Source organism: Scatophagus argus, chromosome 3, assembly GCF_020382885.2.
Source record: "Scatophagus argus isolate fScaArg1 chromosome 3, fScaArg1.pri, whole genome shotgun sequence".
NCBI classification, from domain to species: Eukaryota; Metazoa; Chordata; class Actinopteri; family Scatophagidae; genus Scatophagus; species Scatophagus argus.
The window spans coordinates 1,855,240-1,880,386 of NC_058495.1; the positions used below are offsets into that span (position 1 = coordinate 1,855,240).

General features: G+C 40.0%; 2 protein-coding genes across 6 annotated transcripts in view; both read right to left on the reverse strand.

Annotated features, from left to right (window-relative positions):
* stab1 (stabilin 1) overlaps positions 1–6,220 on the reverse strand; it is a 98,205-nt gene extending 91,985 nt beyond the window's left edge. Inside the window, exons 1-3 of the mRNA XM_046380501.1 lie at positions 5,635–6,220; positions 2,398–2,525; positions 2,157–2,272 (exon numbers count right to left, since the gene is read on the reverse strand). Of these exons, the coding sequence (XP_046236457.1) occupies positions 2,157–2,272; positions 2,398–2,525; positions 5,635–5,688 (298 nt within the window). The 5' untranslated portion in view covers positions 5,689–6,220. The remainder of the gene's footprint in view (positions 1–2,156; positions 2,273–2,397; positions 2,526–5,634) is intronic.
* Positions 6,221–17,381: 11,161 nt separating this feature from the next.
* The window catches only part of nisch (nischarin), a 32,676-nt gene continuing 24,910 nt past the window's right edge, over positions 17,382–25,147 (reverse strand). For 4 of the 5 annotated variants that reach the window (XM_046380526.1, XM_046380536.1, XM_046380515.1 and 1 more), the window contains 7 exons: positions 23,299–23,437; positions 22,769–22,919; positions 22,378–22,497; positions 22,068–22,229; positions 21,453–21,625; positions 20,777–20,967; positions 17,382–19,186 (listed from right to left, as the gene is read on the reverse strand). In XM_046380526.1, the coding sequence (XP_046236482.1) occupies positions 18,859–19,186; positions 20,777–20,967; positions 21,453–21,625; positions 22,068–22,229; positions 22,378–22,497; positions 22,769–22,919; positions 23,299–23,437 (1,264 nt within the window). In that variant the 3' untranslated portion in view covers positions 17,382–18,858. Of the gene's footprint in view, positions 19,187–20,776; positions 20,968–21,452; positions 21,626–22,067; positions 22,230–22,377; positions 22,498–22,768; positions 22,920–23,298; positions 23,438–23,680; positions 25,115–25,147 lie in introns of those variants that run through there. The other variant, XM_046380553.1, reaches the window with a different exon arrangement.

Genomic DNA, 25,147 nt, shown 5'->3' on the forward strand with positions numbered 1-25,147 from the left:
AATAGGTTTCCTTCAGACAGTAAATGAACCAACACACTGTCATAACCACACCCTTGATCTGGTTCTCACCTACGGCCGAGAAACTAAGAACCTGTTAGTTGTCCCTCTACACCCTCTCGTTTCAGACCATTCACTTAAATAACTTTTGAGATAACTCTAGAAGACTTTACAGCACACAACAAAAAGGTCTACTACACCAGATGTCTCTCTGAGAATACTGTAGACAGATTTAGGGATGCAATCCCATCACAGGTCCCTTCAGCACCATGTACCAGTACAACAGAGTGTACTGATTTGAATATTACTCCTGCAGAAATTGATTTCTTTGTCAACAACACTGCAGCCACGTTGCACACAGTTTTAGATATGGTTGCCCCACTGAGAGAGAAGGTTACAAATCATAGGAGGCTAGCTCCTTGGTATAATTCAAATATACGAACACTGAAGCAAACATCAAGACGAATGGAGAGGAAGTGGTACTCCTCCAAATCAGTTGAATCCCAGAGGACCTGGAAAGACAGCCTATTGGTATATAAAAAGGCCCTTCGTGAAGCCAGAACAGCTTATTATTCAACATTAATAGCGAAAAACAAGAACAACCCACGTTTTCTCTTTAACACTGTAGCCAGGCTGACCAAGAGTCACAGCTCTGTTGAGCCTTGTATTCCTGCAGCTCTTAGCAGTGAAGATTTTATGAGTTTCTTCACTGATAAAATCACTAACATTGGAGAAAAAAATCAATAAAGATCTCTCCACAATAGTCAATATATTGCCATCTTTAGTCCTAATCCATCTCTGGACAGCTTCCTGCCTCCTAACCTCCACCATTAATAAATCTAACCGAACTACATGTGTCTTAGCCCCCATCCCAACTAAGCTCCACAAGGACGACTTTCCTCTGATTGGCGCTTCCTTATTAGATCAGATCAACTTGTCTTTAACAACAGGTTATGTACCACAGGTGTTTAAAACTGCTGTCATTAGACCTTTACTTAAAAAACCTTCACTTGACCCAGACATCTTAGCAAACCATAGACCGATATCCAACCTCTCATTTATTTCTAAGATACTTGAAAGGGTGGTCAGTTAACTGATCACCCACATAGGAACAGTCTGTTTGAAGTGTTTCAGTCTGGTTTCAGAGCCCATCACAGCACAGAAACAGCACTGGTTAAAGTTACTAATGACCTCCACATGGCATCGGTATTGTGTCTGACTAACTGTTAATCTTTAAATCTCTATCATAGCTAAGCTGCTATAGGCCTATGCTGCCGGGGGACACAAACATGATCCACTGAGCAGTTCCCCCACCTGCTCAACACCACCACCATCTCTACTCCCCCACCTCCTCTCCTCTTCTTCCTCTCCCTTCCTCTCCTCTCATCAGGTCGACCTATGATCCATTATTTTACATCGCTAACTGTGTGTCCTGTTTTCCTCGTAGTTTTGTGTCTCTCCCTCCCTCTCTCTTTCTGCAAGTCTCTCTCCTTACTCAGGAGTGTAAGCCAACACAATCTAACCTTATTTTGATTTTGTGTGTACCTCTACACATCCAAAAGCTGCTGCTTGACATAATTTAAAAGGAAATAAATTTGATTTGCAGGTGCATGATTTATGTGTGTATGCAGATTTAAAGAGCTGATCCATGTATCAGTAAGACCATCTGTCAGAGAGATCTTCTTGGTATCTGTCAGGCTAGGGCTTGAACATCATGGGCCAAGGCTAGGTTAGAGCTAGAGTTTTTGACCCACACAGGGCTCTTCTTGCTACAAAACTCAGAAGCTTGTGTTTGTGTGTGTGTGTGTGTGTGTGTGTGTGTGTGTGTGTGTGTGTGCGCGCGCACATACTACTGTAGTTTGGGTACAAAAATCAGTTTACACAGTTATATTTTGGGGAGACCCACCTTACTTATGGGGACAAAACGCAAGTGCCTGCAGCATGAATCATTAAATATTAGGGTGAAGACTTGCTTTAAGGTTAGGCTGAGGTTAGGGTTAGGTTAAGTTTGGGTTAGGGTTAGGCAAGTAATGTTTATTGTTATGGGTAGGTGGTGGTTAAACCTCCAGGAAATGAATGTACGTCAATATCATGTCCATAGAAATTATAGAAACAAGACTGCGTATGTGTGTGTGTGTGTGTGTGTCTTAGTGTCTTACGTAGGCACAGAGGACCCCAGTGCTGTGGACAGCACTGGGGCTCCATGAACCACCTCACACAGACGTGCTCACACCCATCAAGCTTCATTTCCCTGCCGCCGATCTGCACCACATAACTGCGGCACAGTGTGAACATGAGATGAAGAAACTACTTTTTTACACACCACATACTAGTACTACCACTATGTGAACTACATGTGCACACTTTTCAAGATCAGTGAGTTTGTTACTTGGTACATACCTGCAGTTAATCGTGCGCACTTTGCTGAAGCCATGGGGGCAGTTGGTGGTGGCACAGGCAGCCCAGGAAGTGCAGGAGGTGTGCACGTCCTCCCTCTGTGAGATGTCACACCGACCAGGAGAAGCAGTCTGGGGGAGCAGAGGAGATGATCATTACGTGCAGAGGTTGCATGATCATTATATTGATAAGAAGCCTGTTCTTCTAAGATTGTACTGCTGGTATCAGTACATGCATGTTTTCTAATAATCAACTATTTATACTAAAACGTCCTCAGATACTTTCATGGATACTGTCATCATTGTTAGTAGTTGTAGGGGTTACACTAGATTTGGTAATAGCAACAGTACCAGAGGCAGGAGCAGCATTACGGAATGAATGAAACATTAAAAATGATAATGACAACCCAGACAGAACACAAAAAGGAAAGTAACTATATGTATCTATATGTATATGTGTATTTAAACATTACATAAAGCTGACACTCATCTGTCATGCTGAATAGAGCATGCAGAAGTAGTCAACTCACTTTATTGATAAAATAGTGATTCAGAGTGTTTTATAAGTATATACACTGATTAGCCACAACATCCCTGTCAGCAGCAGCTTCCCCCCAGCTGCACAGTGTACCTCACCACATTTTGAAAACTGCTTAGAAATGTCTCAAGGACCACAACAATGACCTGCAGACATCCCAGATCCCACCCTGATCGACAATCTGCGGGATGCACTAAATTACCGTATTTTCCGGACTACAGAACGCACCTGAGTATAAGCCGAACCCACCAAATTAAAACAAATAATAACATTTGTACATATATAGGCCGCACTTGACTATAAGCCGCAGGTGTCCACATTGTAACATGACATACGTTTTCAAGTCCGGGCCATCTGCTTTTATTACCTCTGAAAGCTTTTGTCGTCTTTTTGCATTGCGTCAGTTCTTCACGCTGCCGTCTCCAACGTCTCACCATTGATTCATTTATGCCAAGCTTACGTGCAGCAGCTCTATTTCCTTCTTGGACAGACAATTTGATTGCTTTAAACTTAAAAGCTGCATCATATGCATTTTTTTTAGTGTTTTCCATGATGACGGTATGTGCATGACGCACAGAATGACTGTTAAAAGTTACGCTTAAAACTAGCGTCTTCCTCTTTGCATCACCGCGCCGCTAGCCCCTAAAAATCTGTAGATTAGCCGCATCGTTGTTTAGGCCACAGAGTTGAAGGCGTGGGAAAAAAGTAGCGGCTTATAGTCCGGAAAATACAGTAAGTCAAATGTCAGGGGAAGGGACACAGGACCTCTGGGGGTATTTTGTTGCCACTGGGATCAGAATGTTGGGTCTTTCAGGTCCTATGCATTGAGGGTGGGGCTTGTAGATGGACACCCCACCTGGTGGGAGGGCGGATGCAGAACCCAGAACCCAAGGTTTCCCCACAGAACACTGCATTGAAAAGAGACGATTAATGTAATTCACTTCATCTGTCACCGATGTTAATGTTGTGGCTGATCAGTGTAGAACACACACTGACACATGGAGCTAGCTATTGAGGTGGAAAAAAAACCCATCCATTTTATATAGCACTTATCCGTGTAGGGTTGTGGGGTTGCGGCTCTCTCCCAAAGGGCGAGGTATTACTGCTAGTGAGGGCAGCTCCACAAACAGCGAATAATGGACTGCCTGCCTATGACAGTAGCCATCCTGGATTTACTGGGATGTGGAAACATTTCTGACAGCTGAAAGATTTACATCTCAAGCCACACTCACTCTTCACAATTTAACAAAATGATTTCTCTCTCCAAATAACTGCATAAGCACACACATGAATCCTCTAATCTGAATTTCAAAAATTCAATTTGAAAAAACATGGCTATTATCTTTATTTTTAATTTTTTAAATGCTTCAGTGGCTGTAAAAAATGTTTAAATGTTCTTTCTCTATTTGTGGCTCTGTATCTAGAAGGGAGACTCCAAACAATTTTGAAACTTAGTAGGAAACTGCCACCAAAGCTGCTTTATTAAATTTTGGCACAGATTTGTCAATTTAGATTCAATTGTTGAAAAAGAACTATAACAATTTTATAAGTCGGTTGTCTAGTCCTGTCTTGTAATTGTATGATGATGGCTTCTGTGGCTCTGGAGGAGCTTTTTCAAGTCTGAGAAACTAACCTTGAGGGTATCATAGTGATGTCATCTGGTGTACCACAGCTTAGAGACAGGAAATTTAAAGCAGTAAAAGTCCCCATAGGATGAAATTTGATGATTTCTTTTCTCACTTATTCATATCTGACACATACTTGAGGGATTAGGACAAATTTTTGTAGACTTTTTATCAAGCACCACAAGGAGGCATTCTGACAAACATGAGATGAACCGACATAAATCTGGCATTGATGCTCAACATACCTAGAGTATGAATCCCAATTTTTTTAGTGGTCCTATGATTTTTCACCAGTTGGGAACCTCTGGAACCAACACAACAATGCTGCATTTGGATGGCCACTTGAGACGGGTTCTGAAGGCACTTGACGTGCAGTTAGCCGTACTAACTGAAAATCCAAGAAGTCTGTGCTCTACCTCTTTACCCATACTTAGATTCTCAAGGAGGTTAAGGCATAACTAGGTACTCCCAGCGTGGCTATGGCCAGAGCCGCAACAATGTTTTTATCTTGCACAACCATCTAGTAACAATTAAATTTGCGGAAAAAAAAATGTAGTCAAACACTCGCAAGACTAATGACCATCAACATCATTTCTAATAATTAGAAAATGTTGGCATGTTAACAGGCAAAAGTAAAATGGACCAGATAAATGTAATCTGCTAAACATGAGCACGTTAGCATAGCCACTGTGAGCATGTTAGCATGCTGATGTAAGAATTTGGCTCAGAGCCCTGCTGTTGTAATCTGTCCCTTGAAAGTCTATCAAGCTTCTGGAAGTAAAATAATGAATCACTAGAGTTTTTGTAAGGACTGTATTGGTACTACTTTTATTGCACAGCGATTATTTTTACTTTATACAAAGAGTCTATCCCATTTCATTAATTCATTGGTCAAAAAGTACATTACATTCTGTAAGAACAATCCAAAATATTCTGTCTGACCAGGCTTTGGGAGAAAAACAATTAGTAGTGTATTTATAGTTAGAGATTAAAGCAATCCATCTGTAATTCCGAGATCTAAAGAGAATCAACAGGCGGTTCAGTATCTATCTGAGTGTAACACAGCTGGAGATGTTACCTGTTCTTGCAGTGAAGTTTCCAAGCAGAGCAGCAGCAGAAGGAACAGCAGCATGGCTCAAAGGTGTCAGGTCCAGGTAGAGAAATAGATCCACAAATCCAGCGTACTCCTCAGTCAGAAGGGAAAAAACAGTGGAAGAAGTAGAGAATGTATTCAGGAAGTGATGGATCACACATGAGTTTTCTCCCCTCACATATGGTTTGAACTTCTGACACAACCTGCTCTACTTGCTACAGAAAGAACATACAGATAACAGTGTCCTCTGTGTGGGAAAAATAAAACTGTTAAAAAAACAAGCAAAAAAATAACAATGCACTGTATTTCAGCAGCAACTGAAAACCAGAAAGCATCCTGCTGTTAAGAGATAAAAAAATATAAGTACTTAAAATATAAGAAACAAAACTACAGGGTAAATCCAAGCAGTGTTGGGATTATGAGCAGTATTCCTTGTCCATTTTCAGGCTGGAAGTAACAGGTCAACTTATATAGGAATAACAAGCAAATTACAACAAATAAACTCTCCACTCAATGTCCCGCAAGGGAGAGAGGCTGGAGCTACTGCTGGCGTCACGTCTTTTCCCCTCTAATCTAGGAAGAGAAAGAAAAAAAACAGGAACTGGCAGAGTAGACACCTCCCAGCAGAGGTCATCTCCTCCTACAACTCTTCTAGCAGTAACAAACGCAGTACTAGTAGTAATATTAGTGCTTGCAACTTACAAAGTAGCAGCAGTGGTAGTTGGAACAGTAGGTCTATCACTTGTTTTAGCCACAACAGTAACATTGTTGTACTGTAGCAGAAAAGGTAGACATTTACCACTCCCTTCCTCTAGAGTTCTGGATTCTCTGGTGATGACTGTGGGGACTAGGACACCTTAAGCAATCATCAGATACTTAACAAGTAAGGGAAAAGGAAGAAGAACAATCTTAGCTACACAAAATCATTTTTCTAACTTTTTATCAAATCTTTGCTCTGTTTTTGTGAAGCACTGAAAAGTTCAAATTCAAATGAAATAATCTAAGAAGAGAGCGCTACTTTGGTTAAACGTCTTAAAACTAACAGACGTACAGTACTGCGCAAAAATTTTAGGCAGGTGTGAAAAATGCTGTAAACTAAGAATGCTGTCAAAAATATAAATAATAATTGTTTTTTTTGTTGTTTTTTGTTTTTTTATCAATTTACAAAGTGAGCCAACAAAAGAAATCTAAATCAAATCAATATTTGGTGTTACCACCCTTTGCCTTCAAACCAGCATCAATTCCTATAGGTACACTTGCACAAAGTCAGGGGTTTTGTAGGATTATAGTCAGGTGTATGATCAACCAATTACACCGAACATGTGCTAACGATCATCAATTTCACATGTAGGTTGAAACACAGTCATTAACTGAAACAGAAACAGCTGTGTAGGAGGATTAAAAATGGGTGAGGAACAGCCAAGCTCTGCTACCGAGGTGAGGTTGTGGAAGACATTTTCATGTCACTGGTTATACACCATGACAAGACTGAACACAGCAACAAGACACAAGGTAGTTATACTGCATCAGCAAGGTCTCTCCCAGACAAAGATTTCAAAGCAGACTGGGGTTTCAAGATGTGCTGTTCAAGCTCTTTTGAAGAGGCACAAAGAAACGGCCAACGTTTTAGGGTTGTAGATGCAGTGGTCGGCCAAGGAAACTCAGTGCAGCAGGTGAAAAACACATCAAGCTTATTTCCCTTTGAAATTAGAAAGATGTCCAGCAGTGCCATCAGCTCAGAACTGGCAGAAACCAGTGGGGCCCAGGTACACCCATCTGCTGTCCGGAGAAGCCTGGCCATAAGTGGTCTTCATGGAAGAGTTGCAGCCAAAAAACCATACCTCCGACATGGAAACAAGGCCAAACGACTCAACTATGCACGAAAACATAGGAACTGAGGTGCAGAAAAATGGCAGCAGGTGCTCTGGACTGATGAGTCAAAATTTGAAATATTTGGCTGTAGAATGCAGTTTGTTTGCCAAAGGACTGGATAGCAGTACAAATGTATTCTGCAGCAGGACCACGACCCCAAACATACAGCCAATGTCATTAGCATCAGCATAAAGAAGAAGTCCTGAAAGCGATGGTAGGGCCCACACAGAGCCCTGATGTCAACATCGAGTCTGTCTGGGATTACATGAAGAGGCAGAGGATTTGAGGAGCTCGACATCCACAGAAGATCTGTGGTTAGTTCTCCAAGATGCCTGGAACAACCTACCAGCCCAGTTCCTTCAAAAACTGTGTGCAAGGATACCTAGAAAAATTGATGCTGTTTTGAAGGCAAAGGGTGGTCACACCAAATATTGATTTGATTTTAGTTTTCTCTTCTGTTCATTCACTGCATGTTGCTCATTGATAATGAACTACTAACACTTTTATTTTTGACAGCCCCCCAAAAAAGGCTGCTATGTGGCCTTTCAATCTGCCTCTCCTTTTCCACCACACACATATACGTGTTTTATTATGTGTAGGGGAACTTTCATTGCCAGCTTGCATCTACTGTTTTCTCACTCTAACTTTATCACAGTATCACAGGGTTATCACAGTATATTAGTCTAAATTATTTTTCTTCCTAACTGTGTTCGAGTGCTTTGCGTCTGTTGATACCAACACATATTTACTGACATCACACAGCTGCATACTCAAGCTGCAGCCTGAAAATGAGATATGCAGTCCTGACAGTGGATGTATTTGGTATGTTGAAATAAGTGCCTATTAAATAACATTTCCACAAATTCTAAATACTGGAAGCCATTTAGCTAACTAGTTAGGTTCATTTCTACATGTGCTACAAATGACAATATAAGTGGGAGTATGGACAACATATTTCACTCTACTGGTGATAAAATTACAAAAACAAGACTGTGAGTGACTGTTTGGGCCAGTGGTTCTCAATGTAACCTCACAGCCAAGTCAGATGATTTTTAGTAATCAATACAACCAAAGGTGTTCATTTGAATTAATGTTATATATCTATTAATCATATAAGAGTGGATTTAATAGTGGATGTCATAATATTTTCATGTAATTCAGCTGTCAATATTTAGTCTGGTTTGGTCAAGTTTGCATTTGTACTGTAAAAACATTGAGTGATAAAAGCTGGAAACCGTTTTTTCCATTTCCTTTGGTGGTTCTTTCAGCAGTTTATCTGATACTGTTAGTTAAATATTTTAGTTATCCATTACTTTTGGACAACTATTTCATATCCTCTGCTCTCATGCTACTTTTCAGTTGCTTTTCACAGAATCTTAACTGCACATTTAAGACAGTTTTAAGACCTAAATTAATTGTTTTAGTTGACCGAAATCAAATTTTAATCAAATCATTATTATTCTTATTCTTTTATTTCAAATTAGATGGGGTACTCTGCAATCTTTCACACCTGCCAAAAACTTTTGCACAGTAATGTACATGACCTATGACAAGGGTGGTATAGAGTTAGAAAGAGTTGTATATGACCTAACTGTGTGTGTGTCTCTCTCTCTCTCACACACACACACTTTTAAGTCAAAATGTCAAATGCTGTGAGAAAGGTCTACAACAGTCATAAATTATGAGTATGAAATCATTTAGGTTTTGATATTTGTGATATTGAAGGTACAAGGCAGGCATATTAACATTGTAAAGAATGGTCTGTTTCAGGTTTAAAGTGGGGGCAGTGAAGTAGTACTAAAGTGTAGTAATCCTGTCTTAGTTACAAAGGTTATGTGTCATATTGTCACTGTCACATATCTCAAATTGTGATGATTTGATGATGGTGGCTTTCAGATCAGTTGAGGGATCACATGGTGCTCTACAGTTACAGAGTAAATTCTTCAGAGCTTTCATATTTTCAAAATTGTATATTTACATATAAGTACACTGCTTTTGCAGGCAGTTGATAGTTACAGTTCATTAACAGTTCTTTGTTGTTGTTGGTATAACACTGTCACAAAAAGTTAATCACAAAAACAAAACAAAAAAAAAAAAACACAAAATGACATTGTAGAATGTTCAGATAAATATGAACCTGAAGCTGCCAGAGGAACAACAGTCATATAAAACATCCTACCTTTTTGGTTTTAATCACTCCAGTTTACCCCTTTGATAGTACATAAATAAAATTGGTATGTTGGTATGTATATAAACTGTTCAATGGGTGTGTTTCTTGGTCTTATTCTAGAAATTTAGTATTTTATTATTCTATATTTATATTTTTATCTTATTATATTATCTTATCTTATTTTATCTTATTATTTATCTCTAACTCTTTAACTTCCTTTTAATACCCCACCTTTTATTTGTTTTTACTAGCTCTGTTTTATTATTTTACTGTCCACTACTATTCAGTATTTTATGGTTTTAATATTTATTGATTTATAATTTATTTCTTTGTTTTGTGTACACAATGCTGTGTGTGTGTGTGTCGGGAAGGGGTGGGGGTAGGGGGCTGTCTGTATGAAAACTGCTATGCTAATGATTGATCGATTGATTGGGAGGTGATTCAAATAAAGTGGATATATTTATAGAAAAATTAATTATTATAATAATTGATAATTATTTAATCACTAACTACTTAATTGTGACAATAGGTCATATAATAGTCTGTCCTCAAACTATGAGATCTGACTGAGAGAGAGAGAGAGAGAGAGAGAGAGAGAGAGAGAGACATTGTGAGAAGTCCTCTCTCTTCCTGAGAGGAAGTGTTGGACAGATTTCCCCTCATGGTCGTCCCGGTGGAGCAGTGTGTTTTGGACGGATTTCCTCGTCAGCTGACACAACTCCTTGTCTGCTTCTCAGAATGAAAGGGAACAAATGTGAAAGCTGTGTTTCTTTCCTGTTTTCCTGTTAGTCTTGACAAACACATGACTGACACAGCAAGGGGAGTCTGAGTAGAGAGGGTCAAAGGTCAAATGGCAAACAGATAAAACAATGAAAGGAAAAAGGCAGAGAATAAATTCCTGCAGTACTCCAAGGTTCAAGGTGAGGTCCAAGGTGCCTTGCTCGCTGGCTTTTCAGTACATTTTGTCGAAAGATTTTTCACCGGCAACCTTCAAGCTCACCAAGAAGTTTAGTTCTGTTGTTTTCAGTCAGTTTCTCTCACGTGGTCACACAGAAACAGACTTTCACCTCCATGCAGCCCACCATCTTTATCCTTACTTTAGCGTGTTTGCATGCTAACATTCGCCATAGCAGTAAAATCAAACTATAGAAGTTAATGGTCTATTGTGCAGGATCTAGTAGCATCTGGCAGTGTGGTTGCAGATGTAACCAGCTGCATACCCCCTGGCTGCTAAAACTGTGTAAAAAGTTAATGCTGTGTGTGTTCTTTTGCTATTGTAGAAACAAGGTAGACTCCACTTCAGTGGACCTGCTCAACAAAAATGCACTTCATATTTTCAGGTTATTACACTTTAATAAAAACATATTCATTAATATTTTTTTTTATGTTTGGAGATCCCCCTAATCCTTCACACTGCCTCTAAAGTTTCTCCACATTTATTACAATTCATTTTAAGAAAGGCATCATTGTCTGTGCCTAATTTGATGGCCATCAGTCAAATTGTTTTCAAGGTTTTTCAGTTAAAACCGAAAATGTCAAATTTAGAGTGGCACTAGAAGAGAAGTGAAGCGCTCAGTAATGTCAAATGGTCAAAAATACAATATAAACGTCTAAGTTTGTCACAGGGCAGAAACACTGAACAAAGACAAAGTCCAGGTGACTGATGACTGCTTAGTCCTCTTTGCTTCCCTAGATTGTAGAAAATGGTGTTTTACAAATGCTGAGCCTCCCCCTATTATTCATACACAGTTCACACAGCACCACAAAGTGCCCAATAAACAAGTCCTGGAGATAACAACTGTGCTGAAATTTCAATCAAACATGACTGCATGACCCCCCCCCCAGGATTTCTCACCTGGCAACTGTGGATGTTTGTACATAATTTCACGACAGTCACTTTCATAGTTGTAGAAACATGTCTGTCAAAGACCTAATGGACCAAAAGACAGACTAACATTACAATGCATAGAGCCACACCACTTCAAATCATAAAAAAAACCCTAAAGTTAGCTGTAATGTGGTGGCCCCACAAGTCTGTTTGGACAGTGACAAGCATCATAAAGTGATATGGCCTTTAAAAAAAGCAAAATGTTGGCTGTTTAAATGAAGTTTGCATGTTCTACATTTATGGTCAGAGCCAGAGAATAACAGAAAGAGAACTTACTGTTGGATGACACAAGGAAGTTATATTACTTAAATGTTTATGATTTATCAGTTGTTTGAGATAATGTCTGTGCCTGCATGCTGCTGGCTGGCTGATACAATATACTTATCTGGATCTTTTTTGTTCTGACTTTTGTGATGTCGTCTCACATCTGTGATGCCTTGAGACTGGTGACAAGATAAATGAATTAAAACAATGTGTGAAGGACACCACATTTGTTATCTTTGAATTCTGTGTAATCTCTCTCTTTCTCTCTCTTCCACACACACACACACACACACACACACACACACACCTTTACTCACTGCTGACTCCTAAAAATGTGACAAAAACATGACTCACAGAGTACATAGAGAAAGGGGCCTGAGCCAAGGGTCATGGATGTCCATGTCCCGGTGACCACCTCAACCCCAACAAATGCTTCCAATCAGCACTCTGAGCCGGAAAACAGACAAAAAGACAAGAAAAACCATGGAAGATAAGAGGAAGTGAGAAAAGATTTGTTATCAGTGTCACATCCGCCTGGTGTTCCCTGATGTCTTTCTGCCCCAACTGTTTATCAAAGTAGACTTGGACTGTACTTAACAGAATACCATGATACTGTGGCCTCACAGTCCCGTGAATTCATGCTTTGAGAACCACTGATGACCTGGTAAAGTTGAAACATCAAACTACAGGATGACCAACCAGAGCAAAAATTGTGCAAAATAGCTCAAGGTGGAATTATGTTTAAATAGGAAACGGTGCTTTCATAATCAAGTTTTAGGATTTTTTTTTCTCAATCTCTCACAAATAATGTCTAAAGCATTTCTTAACTTTATATGATAGTCTGTAACTAAACTAAATCAAACAGTTTAGCTGCTACCCTAAATAAACCTAAGCCACATATTAAGTGAAAATCTTATCCTTATCGCTTAAATTGAACAAAATTTTAAGCTGCTAGACAGACTGTTAACTAACGTGAACCAAAGTGTTTTAGTTGCTGAACTGAACTGTTGGATAACCTGAGTTGAAGTGTTAACGCTGTCAGACTGAACTGTTAGCTAAACTGAATCAAAGATTTGTGGCTGAACTCGACTGTTTCCTAACTGAGCCAAACTAATTTAGCTGCTGAACTGAATTGTTAAACAAACCTAAATATTAGGTGCTCAGCTGAATTAGAAATCCAGTCTGTCAGCTAACCTGAACCAAACTGTTTTAGTTGTTAACCTGAACTTTTAGATAACCTGGATTCTAAATTATTGGACCATACCAAACAGTTATAATAGACTTTTATCTAACATTAACCTATCCAGTAAGCACACGCACATCACTAGCATGTATTAGCGACTAATCAACAATCTTAAAATATGCCGGGAAGATGTAGCCTTAGGATCGTTTGTCTCATCCCAGGGACATCATTGCTCGAGCTGCTTCAAACTCTGTCTCCGTGAGATATATTAAGAGGAAAGCTGATTATTATTTCAGGCCCAGACAGACAGAAGGAGGACAGAGACAAGATAAGCTATGTTAACTCTGTTAAAAAAAAATCTCGAGGAAATAGACTGAACTGTGTCAGATTGTGTGTTCAAATTGTGTAGTTGTGGCTTATAATTGTGTACTCTCAGTCAAGTATTTAAGAAAACACTTGAGCAAGTGGTCTTTTGAACTAGCTACAGACAGCTGCAGTTTTTAGAGGCAGGTTCTTTTCATTTAAAAAAAACTTCCGGAGGTTTTGATTTTTCTCATTTTCCTTTCAACCTCACTTCGAACTTTGTTGTCAGTTTATTTTTAAATACATCGAAATTCCGCTCTGCATTTAACCCATCACTGATTGAACACACACATGCAACATGCAGTGAAACACACAGGAGCAGTGGGCTGCCATGCCAGGCGCAGCACTTTTGGGGGTTAGGTGCCTTGTTCAAGGGCACCTCAGTCTTGCCTAATTTTTAAATTAATTTTATTTACTTTACTTTATTAATTCCAAGATGGGAAATTACTTCTCTGCATTTATCATCACTGATTGAAACACACATGCAACATGCAGTGAAACACACAGGATGGCTGCAACTATCAAGCACCTGGGGACCAAACTGGGGGTTAAGTGCTTTGCCCAAGGGCACATCAGCCGGCTAATTTGGGGGGAGGAGGCATTTTTCCCATTAATTAAACCATCACACCCAAATTTGCTGCCTGTCCGGTGGGAGAACTGAACTGGTGACCCTCCGATCACAAGCCGCTACTCCAACCTCTAGGCCACGGCTGCTACTGGAGGGGGAGAGTGTTGATTAATCACTCCACCCCGCCATCTAAATTTTTTCCTGCCGGTCTGGGGAGGAATCGACCCTCCGGTCACAAGCGGATGCACAATACCACCCAGGGCAATCCTTCTCCAACCTGTAGGCCATGGCTACCCAGTTTATTTTGTTAACAGAACATATGTTGTGGCTGATGATGATATTCAATAGTTGGAGCGACATGTTCATATTAAAAACAGCATACAGTATATCACAGCTGTAGTCTATTTGTAGTATTTAAGTATTTCTTTAGAATTTGAATCTCTTAAAGACTCAGCAGCAAGTCAGGACTACGAATAAAAACATCTATGGCTTTAACTGTAGTAGAGGTCTATAGTTGAACTGTGCCTTAATCTGTCTATGGATGATATACTGTGAAGTTATAATATTACCTTTGCTGTACCAGTCACTTTATATGGAAGCCTCAGTATGCTGAGGTTTTGCCATTTCATACTAGAAAGCACGCAGAGAAGCACAATACCACTAAGTGCAATCCTCGAAAGGGCTATACTATGACAGACAGTCATAGTATAGCCCTTGTGAGCTGATTATTCTTTCAAGCGTGGTACTTCATGAGGAAATAATAACTAGAATTACCTTCTAATGGTTGTATGCCTCATCAGTCCATGTGCACCAGTTAGTGCAGTTCACATTCATGTCTCTCCAGACTTATATGTGTGGTTAAGACAATAATAAATGTCATTCTTGGTAAAAACGGAATGATGACGGTGAGAAACTTGCTGTCTTCACTCCTTTTTACAAAGCTTCATGGTGCCATGACAGTCACTTGAAACTCAATATCATCAAAACCAGTGAACTTGTTGTGGACTACTGCTGTAAGTTTATTAATGCGCAAAAATTCATTGAGAGAAAAAAATACCCAAAATCCTTGTTTGCATTCACACGCTTGGACAATATAGCTGATTCTTATGGAAGAAAAAGAAGCAACAAATTCTAAAATGTGGATATGCCACTCGCATTTTCAACCAATCAGCACGGTTTCAAGATGGACAACCAAAATTACAGTCACTAATTCAGTATCTGAAGTATGGTCACAGTTTGTCCTTCTTCCTGAGGTATGGTGTTGAATAATGGACAGAAAACATTACGATGTCACAGTGATGTTAACCTTTGAACTTTTTTGGTATAAACTGCCATCACTTCATCATTTTATCCTTTTAGGTATTTGTGTGAAGCTTTGTCATAATTAGTAAATGAATTCTTGTGTTATTGGTAAAAATGTAAAAGTGTTTTTTATAGTCACAGTGACCTTTGACCTTCAAATTCTAATCAAATCATCCTTGACTCTAAGTAAACATTTCGAGTCTAGATGTAATGAAATTCTCTCTAGGTGTTCCTGAGATATTGCATTCACTACAATAGGATGAAGATGAGGTCACAATGACCTTTGACCACCAAAATCTAATCGGTTCATCCTTGAGTTCAAGTGGATGGTTGTGCAAAAAGGCGTAACTGAGAAATCCCATTCAGGTGAAGGTGACAGACAGATGACAACCAGAAATCTGTTGCCAGAACAAAGGAGTACACATGTCCAACTTCAAATATGAAGAGATCCTTTGAAACATCCTGATTCACATCATAATGGAATCAAATGTTCCATGGTCAATAGCTGTATGTTCCACCAAGATTAATGAAAATATGCTTGTGTCATGTTGTTGGAACTGAAACCGGAACAGTCTGGAATTGAAAGCCTGTCTTATCAATTGGAACGCTAATCAAAGAGTTTTGCTGATCAGACGCTTCTTGGTACAGTATCTCTGCCCTCGGTCTGTTTAAGAGTCCCTAAAAGGAAAATCAGCTGAATTTCATGATGAGCTGCTCCGACAGACAGGAAATAGAGGAAGTTGAATGAGTTGAAAGGTGGCCGTGTGTTTCGTGCTCTTAAACTGCCAAGTCATCAAAAACCTCACTGAACGACAAGAGTATTTAACTGCTGACGGAAACTTGTGGCAAATTCCTTCTTTCCATTTTTTTTGGTTCCTGACCTGGCCACAGCCAGGAGTTTAGAAAGTCTAAGGTTAAGGCTCAATCAATCTCCTGTTGAAAAATTAATCAGATTTTTTCATTTAGAGGGTTCACTTACATCTGCTGTAAGTCTCCACTGTGATGAGTATAACTGTATACAGAATTACATAGGTCACTTCAGGACACTTAATTAGAAATGATTAGTAAAATACAAACCCATATAAAGTGCTGTACATCCCAACATTAATGTCTACATTCTGTCTTAAAACCCTATCAGTGCGGGCAGGAATATTATCTGGTGGATAAGTTCTAAACTAAGTATGAAAATATTTAAATTCCACTAAAAACTCAATATAAACTGCCAAATTCCAAATTCACATAAACATTTCAAGGACATGACCTCAGTGTCTTCAGTTGTAGCTTGTTTCAAAGAAATGCTCTTGGCACAAAATATGAAAACATGCTAACTGTCCATTCTAAATGATTTGCATCAACTCGAATCTCAAGTGCTATGGCGGCAAGCCCTTCAAGCATTGGTAAAACTGCCAATGCTTGAAGGGCTTGAGTCGACTGGATTCATTTTGAGTTTATGCTTGAAATCTGTCAAAAAAAAAAAAAAAAGCTGTTTACAAGCAAATCTGTTGATCAATGTTTGACCCTCAGTGGAATCTTCTGAGTCAGATTTTAACTCAGGGTAGGATGATTCTGGTTTATTTCAACATAGGTTTAATTTTGGTGGTTTTGTCCATCATTTCTATGGAAAATAAACGCTGACAGCAGTCATTTGCAAACAAACTGTCACAAGAGGTTCACTTGAGCCCATGTAGTAATAGACTTTATACTATCATGTGATTGACAAGGAGGCGAACTTTACTCCATCCTTCCTGGGCTTTCTGGATTTGTTGTGTTTCCTTGACACAAAGTTGTTTCTGTCTGAACACCTGCTGAACAAAGGCAGATTACAGTAATAATAACCACTGATCACTGCAATGATTAAAAGAAAGATTTTAAAACCTCAGGGAATAATTTCACACCACTGGCTAATTTTGTTCTTCCAGACTTAATAATACACTTAAAATAGACCTTGTGACACTCGTGTCCATTGTAGAGTCAGTTTTAGTTGCCATAAGCACAGAAACACGATTCACATCTTCTTGGTCCAACAGATTGGTTTTTCAGTTTCACTGCTGCATAAGCTGAAAAGTGTGCAAATTGCGGTTAAATTCTGCTGATTTTTCAAGAGCCAAACCACTGTCGCTACTCGTTTTCATTTTCATTTTTATTCAGTGGCATTCCCCTTTGACAAGACAACAATATGACATAATCAACAATGTAGGGTGGTGGTGTTGGGGGGCATTACTGGTTGACTTCACATTTGTTGATAATATACAAAAAATATAACGTACAATAAAAAAACAAAGAAAATATAAAAAATAATACTCAATGATACTTAAGATGACAATTCAGAGATCATCATGAGCATCATATTTAGTACAAAATCTGCTTCAGGATGGAAAACATCCATCTGTCCCGAAGGAACAATAATATTAATACAATATTAACAACAATATATAGTTCAGTAATACTGTTTAATTAATTACAATGTGCAAGGAATAAAATAATTAGAGAGCAAACTGTGCTGAGCAGCAGTGTGTGCGAGCATGTGTGTGCTACTTAAAACAACAGCCCAACATTTTGGGAAATCCTCTTGTCACTTCAGTCATAATGTAAAAGAAAAAAAAAGTGATATAAAAGTGATTTTTGGTCTTAAAGTTAATTTAAATGACTACCAGTAAATCAAACAGCTTTGGGGTTGTTGGAATGGATTTTTTTCTGTTTTTAATGCACCTAGGCTACCAGTTTCCACCTGCTTCCAGTATTTGCGCTAAGCTAGGCTAACACATTGTGACCTACCGTATTTTAGCACAGAGATCAAACTGATACACATATTTGAATCTGACTCTGAAGATGGCAGAGAACAAGAGGATTTACCAGAAATGACGTGTTTGTTCCTTTAAGCTAATGTTGATTAAAATCTAGTAGAACTCCTGTGGACTATCTGCACTGCCCCCTGCTGTGCAACACCAGTCTGTCTATCAGTCTGTCAACGTCCACCAAATAAATACATCTGCTTGCAAGAAAAGTGAGGTTGGGCCAGAAAGTTCAGCTCCATCTCTGAGGTCATTGTCTGTAATGGCAGTCTGGTGTTAACGAAGTCCTAATAACTCGCAGTTTTATTTCTGTGCATGGCCAGAGCTGCCTCCCTTACAGTCTGCAAAAAGTAAGACTAAAGGCCCCAGTGTGCTTGAAACGTGCTTGATGGATGTCTAACTTGGGGTGCTGACAATTTATTTTGTTACTTTCCAAAACAAACCATTTTACAGAGTGACAGCAGGCTTTTCACTGCACCTGCATACAGAACAGGGAGAAACACTGCCCTACAGTGTGCAGGTAACTGTGTTCACCCTCTTTGGCTCTCTCTGTTTTTCACTGTGTGAAAGAGTGAAACTAAATAATCACGTCCTCCCTCTTTGTGACCCTTCAGAGAAACTGGAAAAGTTTTGCCTTTCGCCATAGACAACATGTTGTACAACCTACTTCGTTTGAAGCACACTGAGGCCTTTAAGCAGTCAGTCAATCCCTGAATCCATGTGTAAATTACCCAGGTCATACACCGAGTCCAGTGAGCAAATATGTGCTGAACAGTCACCCATCTGTCTGTCATCCTTGCTGACCAATCAGCCTGTGAGTTCAACAGGTAGCTCCCGGCTGCACAGCGCCTCCCACTGGCGAGCAAGGAGTGAGATCAGCCTCTCTCTACTGTCAGCCCCTGGGACGAAGACACACCACTGGACCTCGCCCTCTGCTCCCCCACTGGCTCCACCCCCTCTGGGTGTGGCCTCCTCTGCTCCAGCAGCAAAGTGGTCCATGGTGAGATGGCAGAGCAGGTCGGGCCCAGGCAGGTCATCAAAGACCAGGGTCAGAGCCTGAGGGTACGTCTGGTACCCCAGCAGGACCCGGTCCAGGTCCCGAATCCTTCGAGCCTCACGCAGCTGGTACCGCTCCCTGCAGGAGGATATGATACTATCCTAATGCTACTCAGAAATGATCACAATAGCCTGAAAGACATCACACACCAATCCTACTTTCCTTTGAGAAAAAGAGCTTCTTAATCCAATTTAATGTGGAAGTCCTCCTCGGAGTCCTGAGAGTGTTGGATTATTCGTAATCAGATATTTAAAAATAAATTTAAAAAAACATTCTTGGCAAACCACAAAGGCAGCTCTGGACAAAGTAAAAACCTCTTTTTAAACATCTGGCTCTTTGGCTGCTAAACGCTCCACTGTGTTCATCAACTAGTTCCTGTGTCTTTCTGCTGTTTTGTGCAAATCAGTGAGTGTACAGTGAGTTTTTAGAGCTTTTTAGCTGAAAACAGCTGTCTCTGTGCAAAAGTAACACGAGAGAAGAAGGACAGTTGGGCTGAACGGCCAGCCAATGAGCTGAAACCTTGTCATAAAGCCATGGGGAGCTCTTTCATACTGTCATGATGCAAACTGTTGCTGCTTCCGTTTCTGTGCTGCTGTTTGTTAAAAACTGTATTTGGAATTTCAAATGGTTTGTTTATGGGCGGAGATAAAAAGAGGATATATTAAATCCAGTTCATATATTCCTACTCTCCTGTACAACCACACATATCTGATGATGATAATGAAAATAGGTCTGGTTTTTGTTGTTTGTGGTTTTGTCTGTTCCTCTGGTTGGAAATGAATAAATCAGAGATTCACAGACAGGATTAAGAAGACTCACTGTGACACTGTGCCAGAACCAGCACATGGTTACGAAAATATGGGCGCAGCTGTGAAGGTCTGAAGGTCTTACAGAGAAACTCTCAAACCACCCATTCATTAGCACAAGATACGCTCCAAACAAATGAAAATGACATCAACAGGACAGATCTGTCACTGATTGGCTGCAGCTAAGAAATTCCCATCTCAAAACAAAACAAAAAAACATTAAAATGAACACAAAGTGTTTTGCTGCTTTTCTTGGTCATTTATGATAGTACATGGCTTTGTTTGGATGTTGGTTGGAGAAAAGACATAATCTGAAGAGGTTACTTTGGGCTCAGGGGAGCGTTTTCAACTTTTGGACAGTTTATACACTACATTATTCATCCATTAGTGAAAAAGATACTAAAGATACTATGATCTTTTTTAATTTTTTTTGCTCGGTCACAGCCTCCTTTTCCTCCTCACAGCAACACTTCGATATTTCACCTCTTGGTTTTTAGACCTCATTAAATATTGATTTCAGCCGTCCCCACCCCCGAGCGCCCCATGTAACCCGGAACACCATCAGTATCTTAGACTGAACTGTCTAAACCTCACAGACAGTCCCAGTCACTGTCTCCTCTTCTTCCTCTTTTCCTGCAGCAGACAGCCACAAACATGAGGAAATAGCTTTTCTTTTTTTTCTTTTTTTTTGTCGCTTGCTGCCAAATTACGATTCTGCTGCATTTTGATGAGATGACAGCTTTTATTGTTCAGTTTGCTGGCCATGCCTCCCAAACCCAAAGCCTGTCACTGTTAATAATTCTGCTCTTAAGCCAACTATTGGTTTTGAAATGCTTAAAGGCAGGGCTTACAGTTTGCTCACCTGGAAGGAGGTTCTTTGGCAAAATCAGGCAGAGGATAGCTCACATAGTCTTCGTCCAATAGGAACACATCAGTGCTGGTCAGGATCAAAGTCCTGGGCTGAAGTACGGGGGATGGGGTGGAGCCAGAAACACAGGGCGAATGGCCTGAGACAGCAGAGCCTTGGCTGGGCACACTGCTGGGGATCTGGACCTGGAAGACAGGAAGGAAAGGAGGTGAAACAAGCTCTGTAAACGTAAAATCAATGCAAAGCCAAATAAGAAATCTTCACTGTATTAACAAGGATTTTCTGACTGCAATAACTTTATTTATTAATAAATACAGCAATGTCATTATGATTATTGTTATACACTCCAGAGAAATACTGACCAACGCAAGCATTCATTTGGAGTACTGTTTGGGTCCAACTGTCCAATATTTATCCTCTCTTATCTCGGCTTTGGTCTGAGAAAAATATCTGGCTCCTCTGGCTGCTGAAGCTTCCACTTTCTAAGCAATGAGAGACTAAAGACTAAAAGTTTGTGTTTCCAAGTTTGCTAAGGGAACAATTTTTCAATCAGCACTTCACGAGGTGCTAGTGTCACAATGACGCTGTCAAGTTGGTTCATCCATTGTATCTGGCTTCCAGCGCCTTAACTCCTCCTAAAGTAACAATCTACAAAACAGGAAGTTCTTACCTGGAAGACCAGCAGGTACAGCAGCACATTGAAGGAGCGTGAGGACGAGGATGCTGCACTGGCTGGAATCTTCCTCTCTGCCACAATGAAAGTCAGGTCTCCCATCTCTTCTTCACTGGGATAAATAAACTTCACCCTGCTGCTGTGGACCAGCTCATAGTTCTGCATCTTCCCTGCAGGGGGAGATAAAAATCCCAACTGTTACCACTTTCAGGTCAACACCAGGTCAGCAGTGCACTCATATAGTGTGTGCTGGTTCACTGCTATTAAGTTCATCTGTGTTTTTAATTTGAACAATTCCATAAATCAGGACAAAAACATCAATATATTGAGATGGCAAAATGCACATAAAATTGAATAGCTGCTCAATAGTAGCTCACAATATTTTTTTAACAATAGCAATCTGTAGTTTGTGTAGTTTTAAATGGTTTTCACTCACCTGGATTAAACATGGGTAATCCAGGTGATCTTGTCATCACAAAAAAGCTAGGAGGAGCTCAACTATCCCACGACAGTGAATACATTACTCGTGTAATTTCCTGTCAATGTGTAACATTCGCATTATGGATGAGTTATGTGTATAGAGGGAGGTGCACTGTATCCCTATATGGTTACCTGTGTTTGTGTTGGTGAACTGAGAATAGAAGTCCTGATCTTCTGGCTCTGGAGGAGGAAGTTGCTGCTGCAGACTGAGAACAGACATCAGCTCCTGAAGAAAGACACCTGTCCCATAACTGTCCCTGCTGAGACAGCACACGATGTGATCAGCCGAATGACCTGAAAACACACACACACGCACAGAGCAAGAGATGTCCATGAACAGGTGACACAGAGTAATACAAACATTAAACAGTACTTTGCTTTAACTTTGTATAGCCCCTGTAAAAACACTAGAGATAAAGTGTGTGTGTGTACATCCACTGACCAACGAATCTGAAGTACTGGTCGAACAGCCCCACATTGACAGACAGCAGCTCAGACAGTCTGATGGACAGACAGCAGCACAGACTGATGTCTGGATCTCCCGAGTCCATCATGTCCAACACTGATGGAGAAAGAGACAGATACCAAGAAAAAAAGGGATTCTGAAAAAGTAAGTGCCCACAGACATGCTTATACCTCTCCCTCGGGTCCAGGAGAAAAATGCTAATGCTAATGTTGCCATGCTAACTTGCTCACAGTAGATCAACCAGTGTTGGACACAACTGCAGACTTGGCAGGAGGAGCAGAAGTAGAAGTAGTTCCCTTGACATTATGTGATAGCAAATGTAATCTTTTCTTGCTCTGACTGAGCCAATCTTGTCAGTTCATCTTACCTGTGTGATGACCGAGTGTGGAGGCAGAGTCTTCCAGCAGGAAGTAGAGGGTATCAGTGGAGAGCAACAGACAGCAGGTGAGCTCAGACTCTGGAGATTTGTAGAGAACCACAGACTGCCACAAGACCTGTCTCACCTCCTCCTCCTCAGACTGATGTGGACAACAGAAGTAATACAGAAAAGTAAGGAAACTGAGCTGGAAAAATAAAATGCCACAAGAAAGGCAAAATGTCTTTCTGAAAACAAATGTTGCCTTAAAAAATGTCCCTGACATACAAAATGATCCATGCTGCAGAGGAACAATATTTCTTTGAACTGGGACAGAAAAACCAACAGCTTAGCTTCATCCCAGGTTCAAAAAGTTAATTCTTCAAGCAAATATTTTCTGGTTCTAGCGTTTTATCTGCCGGTTTTTGTAGTCTCCATAATACTGACTGGCTCTTCAAACATCTGCATCACATACTTCGCTAACAAGACACACGGGTTTATTCAACAGGAAACCAACTCTGTGTGCTGTGTGTGTTTCCTACCATCGCTATATATGCGTGGAAGTAATCTAGTAGTTGCTGTCCTCTGAGACCAGCCAGGAGCTTCAGTCCTGGGGAGAGACCTGGGGTGAGGTGAGAGGATGGCTGGTGTTCCTCAATCTGGAGGCGGGAGGAGTCCCAGCTGAGGAGGAAGAGTGAAAAGAGAGAAGAGGTGTGGGAGAGATTAAAAAACAAAAATCAACAACAGTAAGTCACCTCTCACAATGGCAACATAGCTGCATCCTGTACTACAAAGCAGGATCCGTGAGCCTGTTCACGCAAATGTGAAGGCGTTGGCAGCTTGTGACCCATCACTTACATGAACCAGTCTACTGGCAGCTGAGCAGCAGGTTTTACAAACTATAATATTAGACAGATAATCCAGGCTAAAAGCAACACAGCTGCAGCTGCCAAATGCTGGAAGGTCAGCTGGCCAAAAAATAACAAACTGCGTGAATGTGGAAATTAACAAGCCTCACTGCTTCATTATAAGGCCGAGTAGAGATCTGACTGTACTCCACTAAATTACTGGAAACATTCTTATTCTTACAGTCTTCTTCTTTCAGCTGCAACCTCCAGTGTCAAACTAAAATGGAAGCTAACAAATATAAAAACATAAATCAAAGCAGTACTTTCATATCTTTTAAGTAAAACAAGCACAAGGTTTTAGTGTTTCAGTCAGCCTCTGCTGTAGGCTGATATCTGTGTACAAGAGCACAATGAAATGGCTTTGACAGGCAACAAAAATCAGATGAAGAAGACAGGAGGGGGTCATCTACACAGGATTTACTCCTCTCATTATCTATGCACTGAGCTCTGTGATTTCTATGAAGGATAAGAACGTGTTCCAGGGAATTGAACGTCAGACGTTGCTTCTATATGTTTTGTTGTCTCGAACACAATTGGCTCTGGACCAGGTTAGGGCCACAGGATAAGTTACCATGGCGATATACCCCAGTAAGAAGTGAACCACCGTCATAATCCTAAAAACCTATAGTGAACCATGTGAACTGTGGTGTTGATGAACACTACATGTCTCCTAATGCAACATTTAATGGAAACAGACGAACAAATTAAAGCTGCAATAAAATTTAAAAAATACCAACATTGCAATTTTCTGTTACGTTATATTTCCACTCCACTACATTCTGGAGGCAAATATTGTACTTTCTACTCCACCACGTTTATTTGACAAGTTTAATTACGATTTGGTTTCCAGACTGTGATTATTCAGTGTTGCCAGGCTATTACTTAAGACTTTTAATCAATCAGATAGTGTTGTGGGCCACGTGTGAGTGAGACCACAGAGTGGAGACTACAGAAGGAGAGAAGACGCTGCATCATAACCCAAGTTTTGCATTATTTGCAGTATTTTTTAAATTTCTTTATCTTGTAAGCAATCAGAAAAAAAAACCAAAACAAAACACGCAAATACCAATAATAATAATCGGAAATATGATCGAGCCAATCCCTATTCATTCCTATTTTATCTTCTTTAAACACACTTCTGACGTTTCTTATTATTTATCAGCCAACATGCTTGAAACTGACTCTGGTATATTTGTAAGATATTAAAAGATTATACCAGCAATGTCAATGCATCAGTCAGACTCCCAATGATTAAGTGCTGAAATTACAGATTCGCTGACGTCCATTGGCATTTACTCTGCATCACGGCTTGTTTTAAGATAAATAAATGTTGTATACAACTTCTGATAAAGGAGTGCCCTGATAAGATTAGCACTTTGTACTTGTAGTATTGGTACAGTTTGACACATTGTATGGTATAAAACATCAAGTGTGATATTAGCATGCAGTTGTAAAAGAAGGCCAATGTATAAGGAGGACAAGA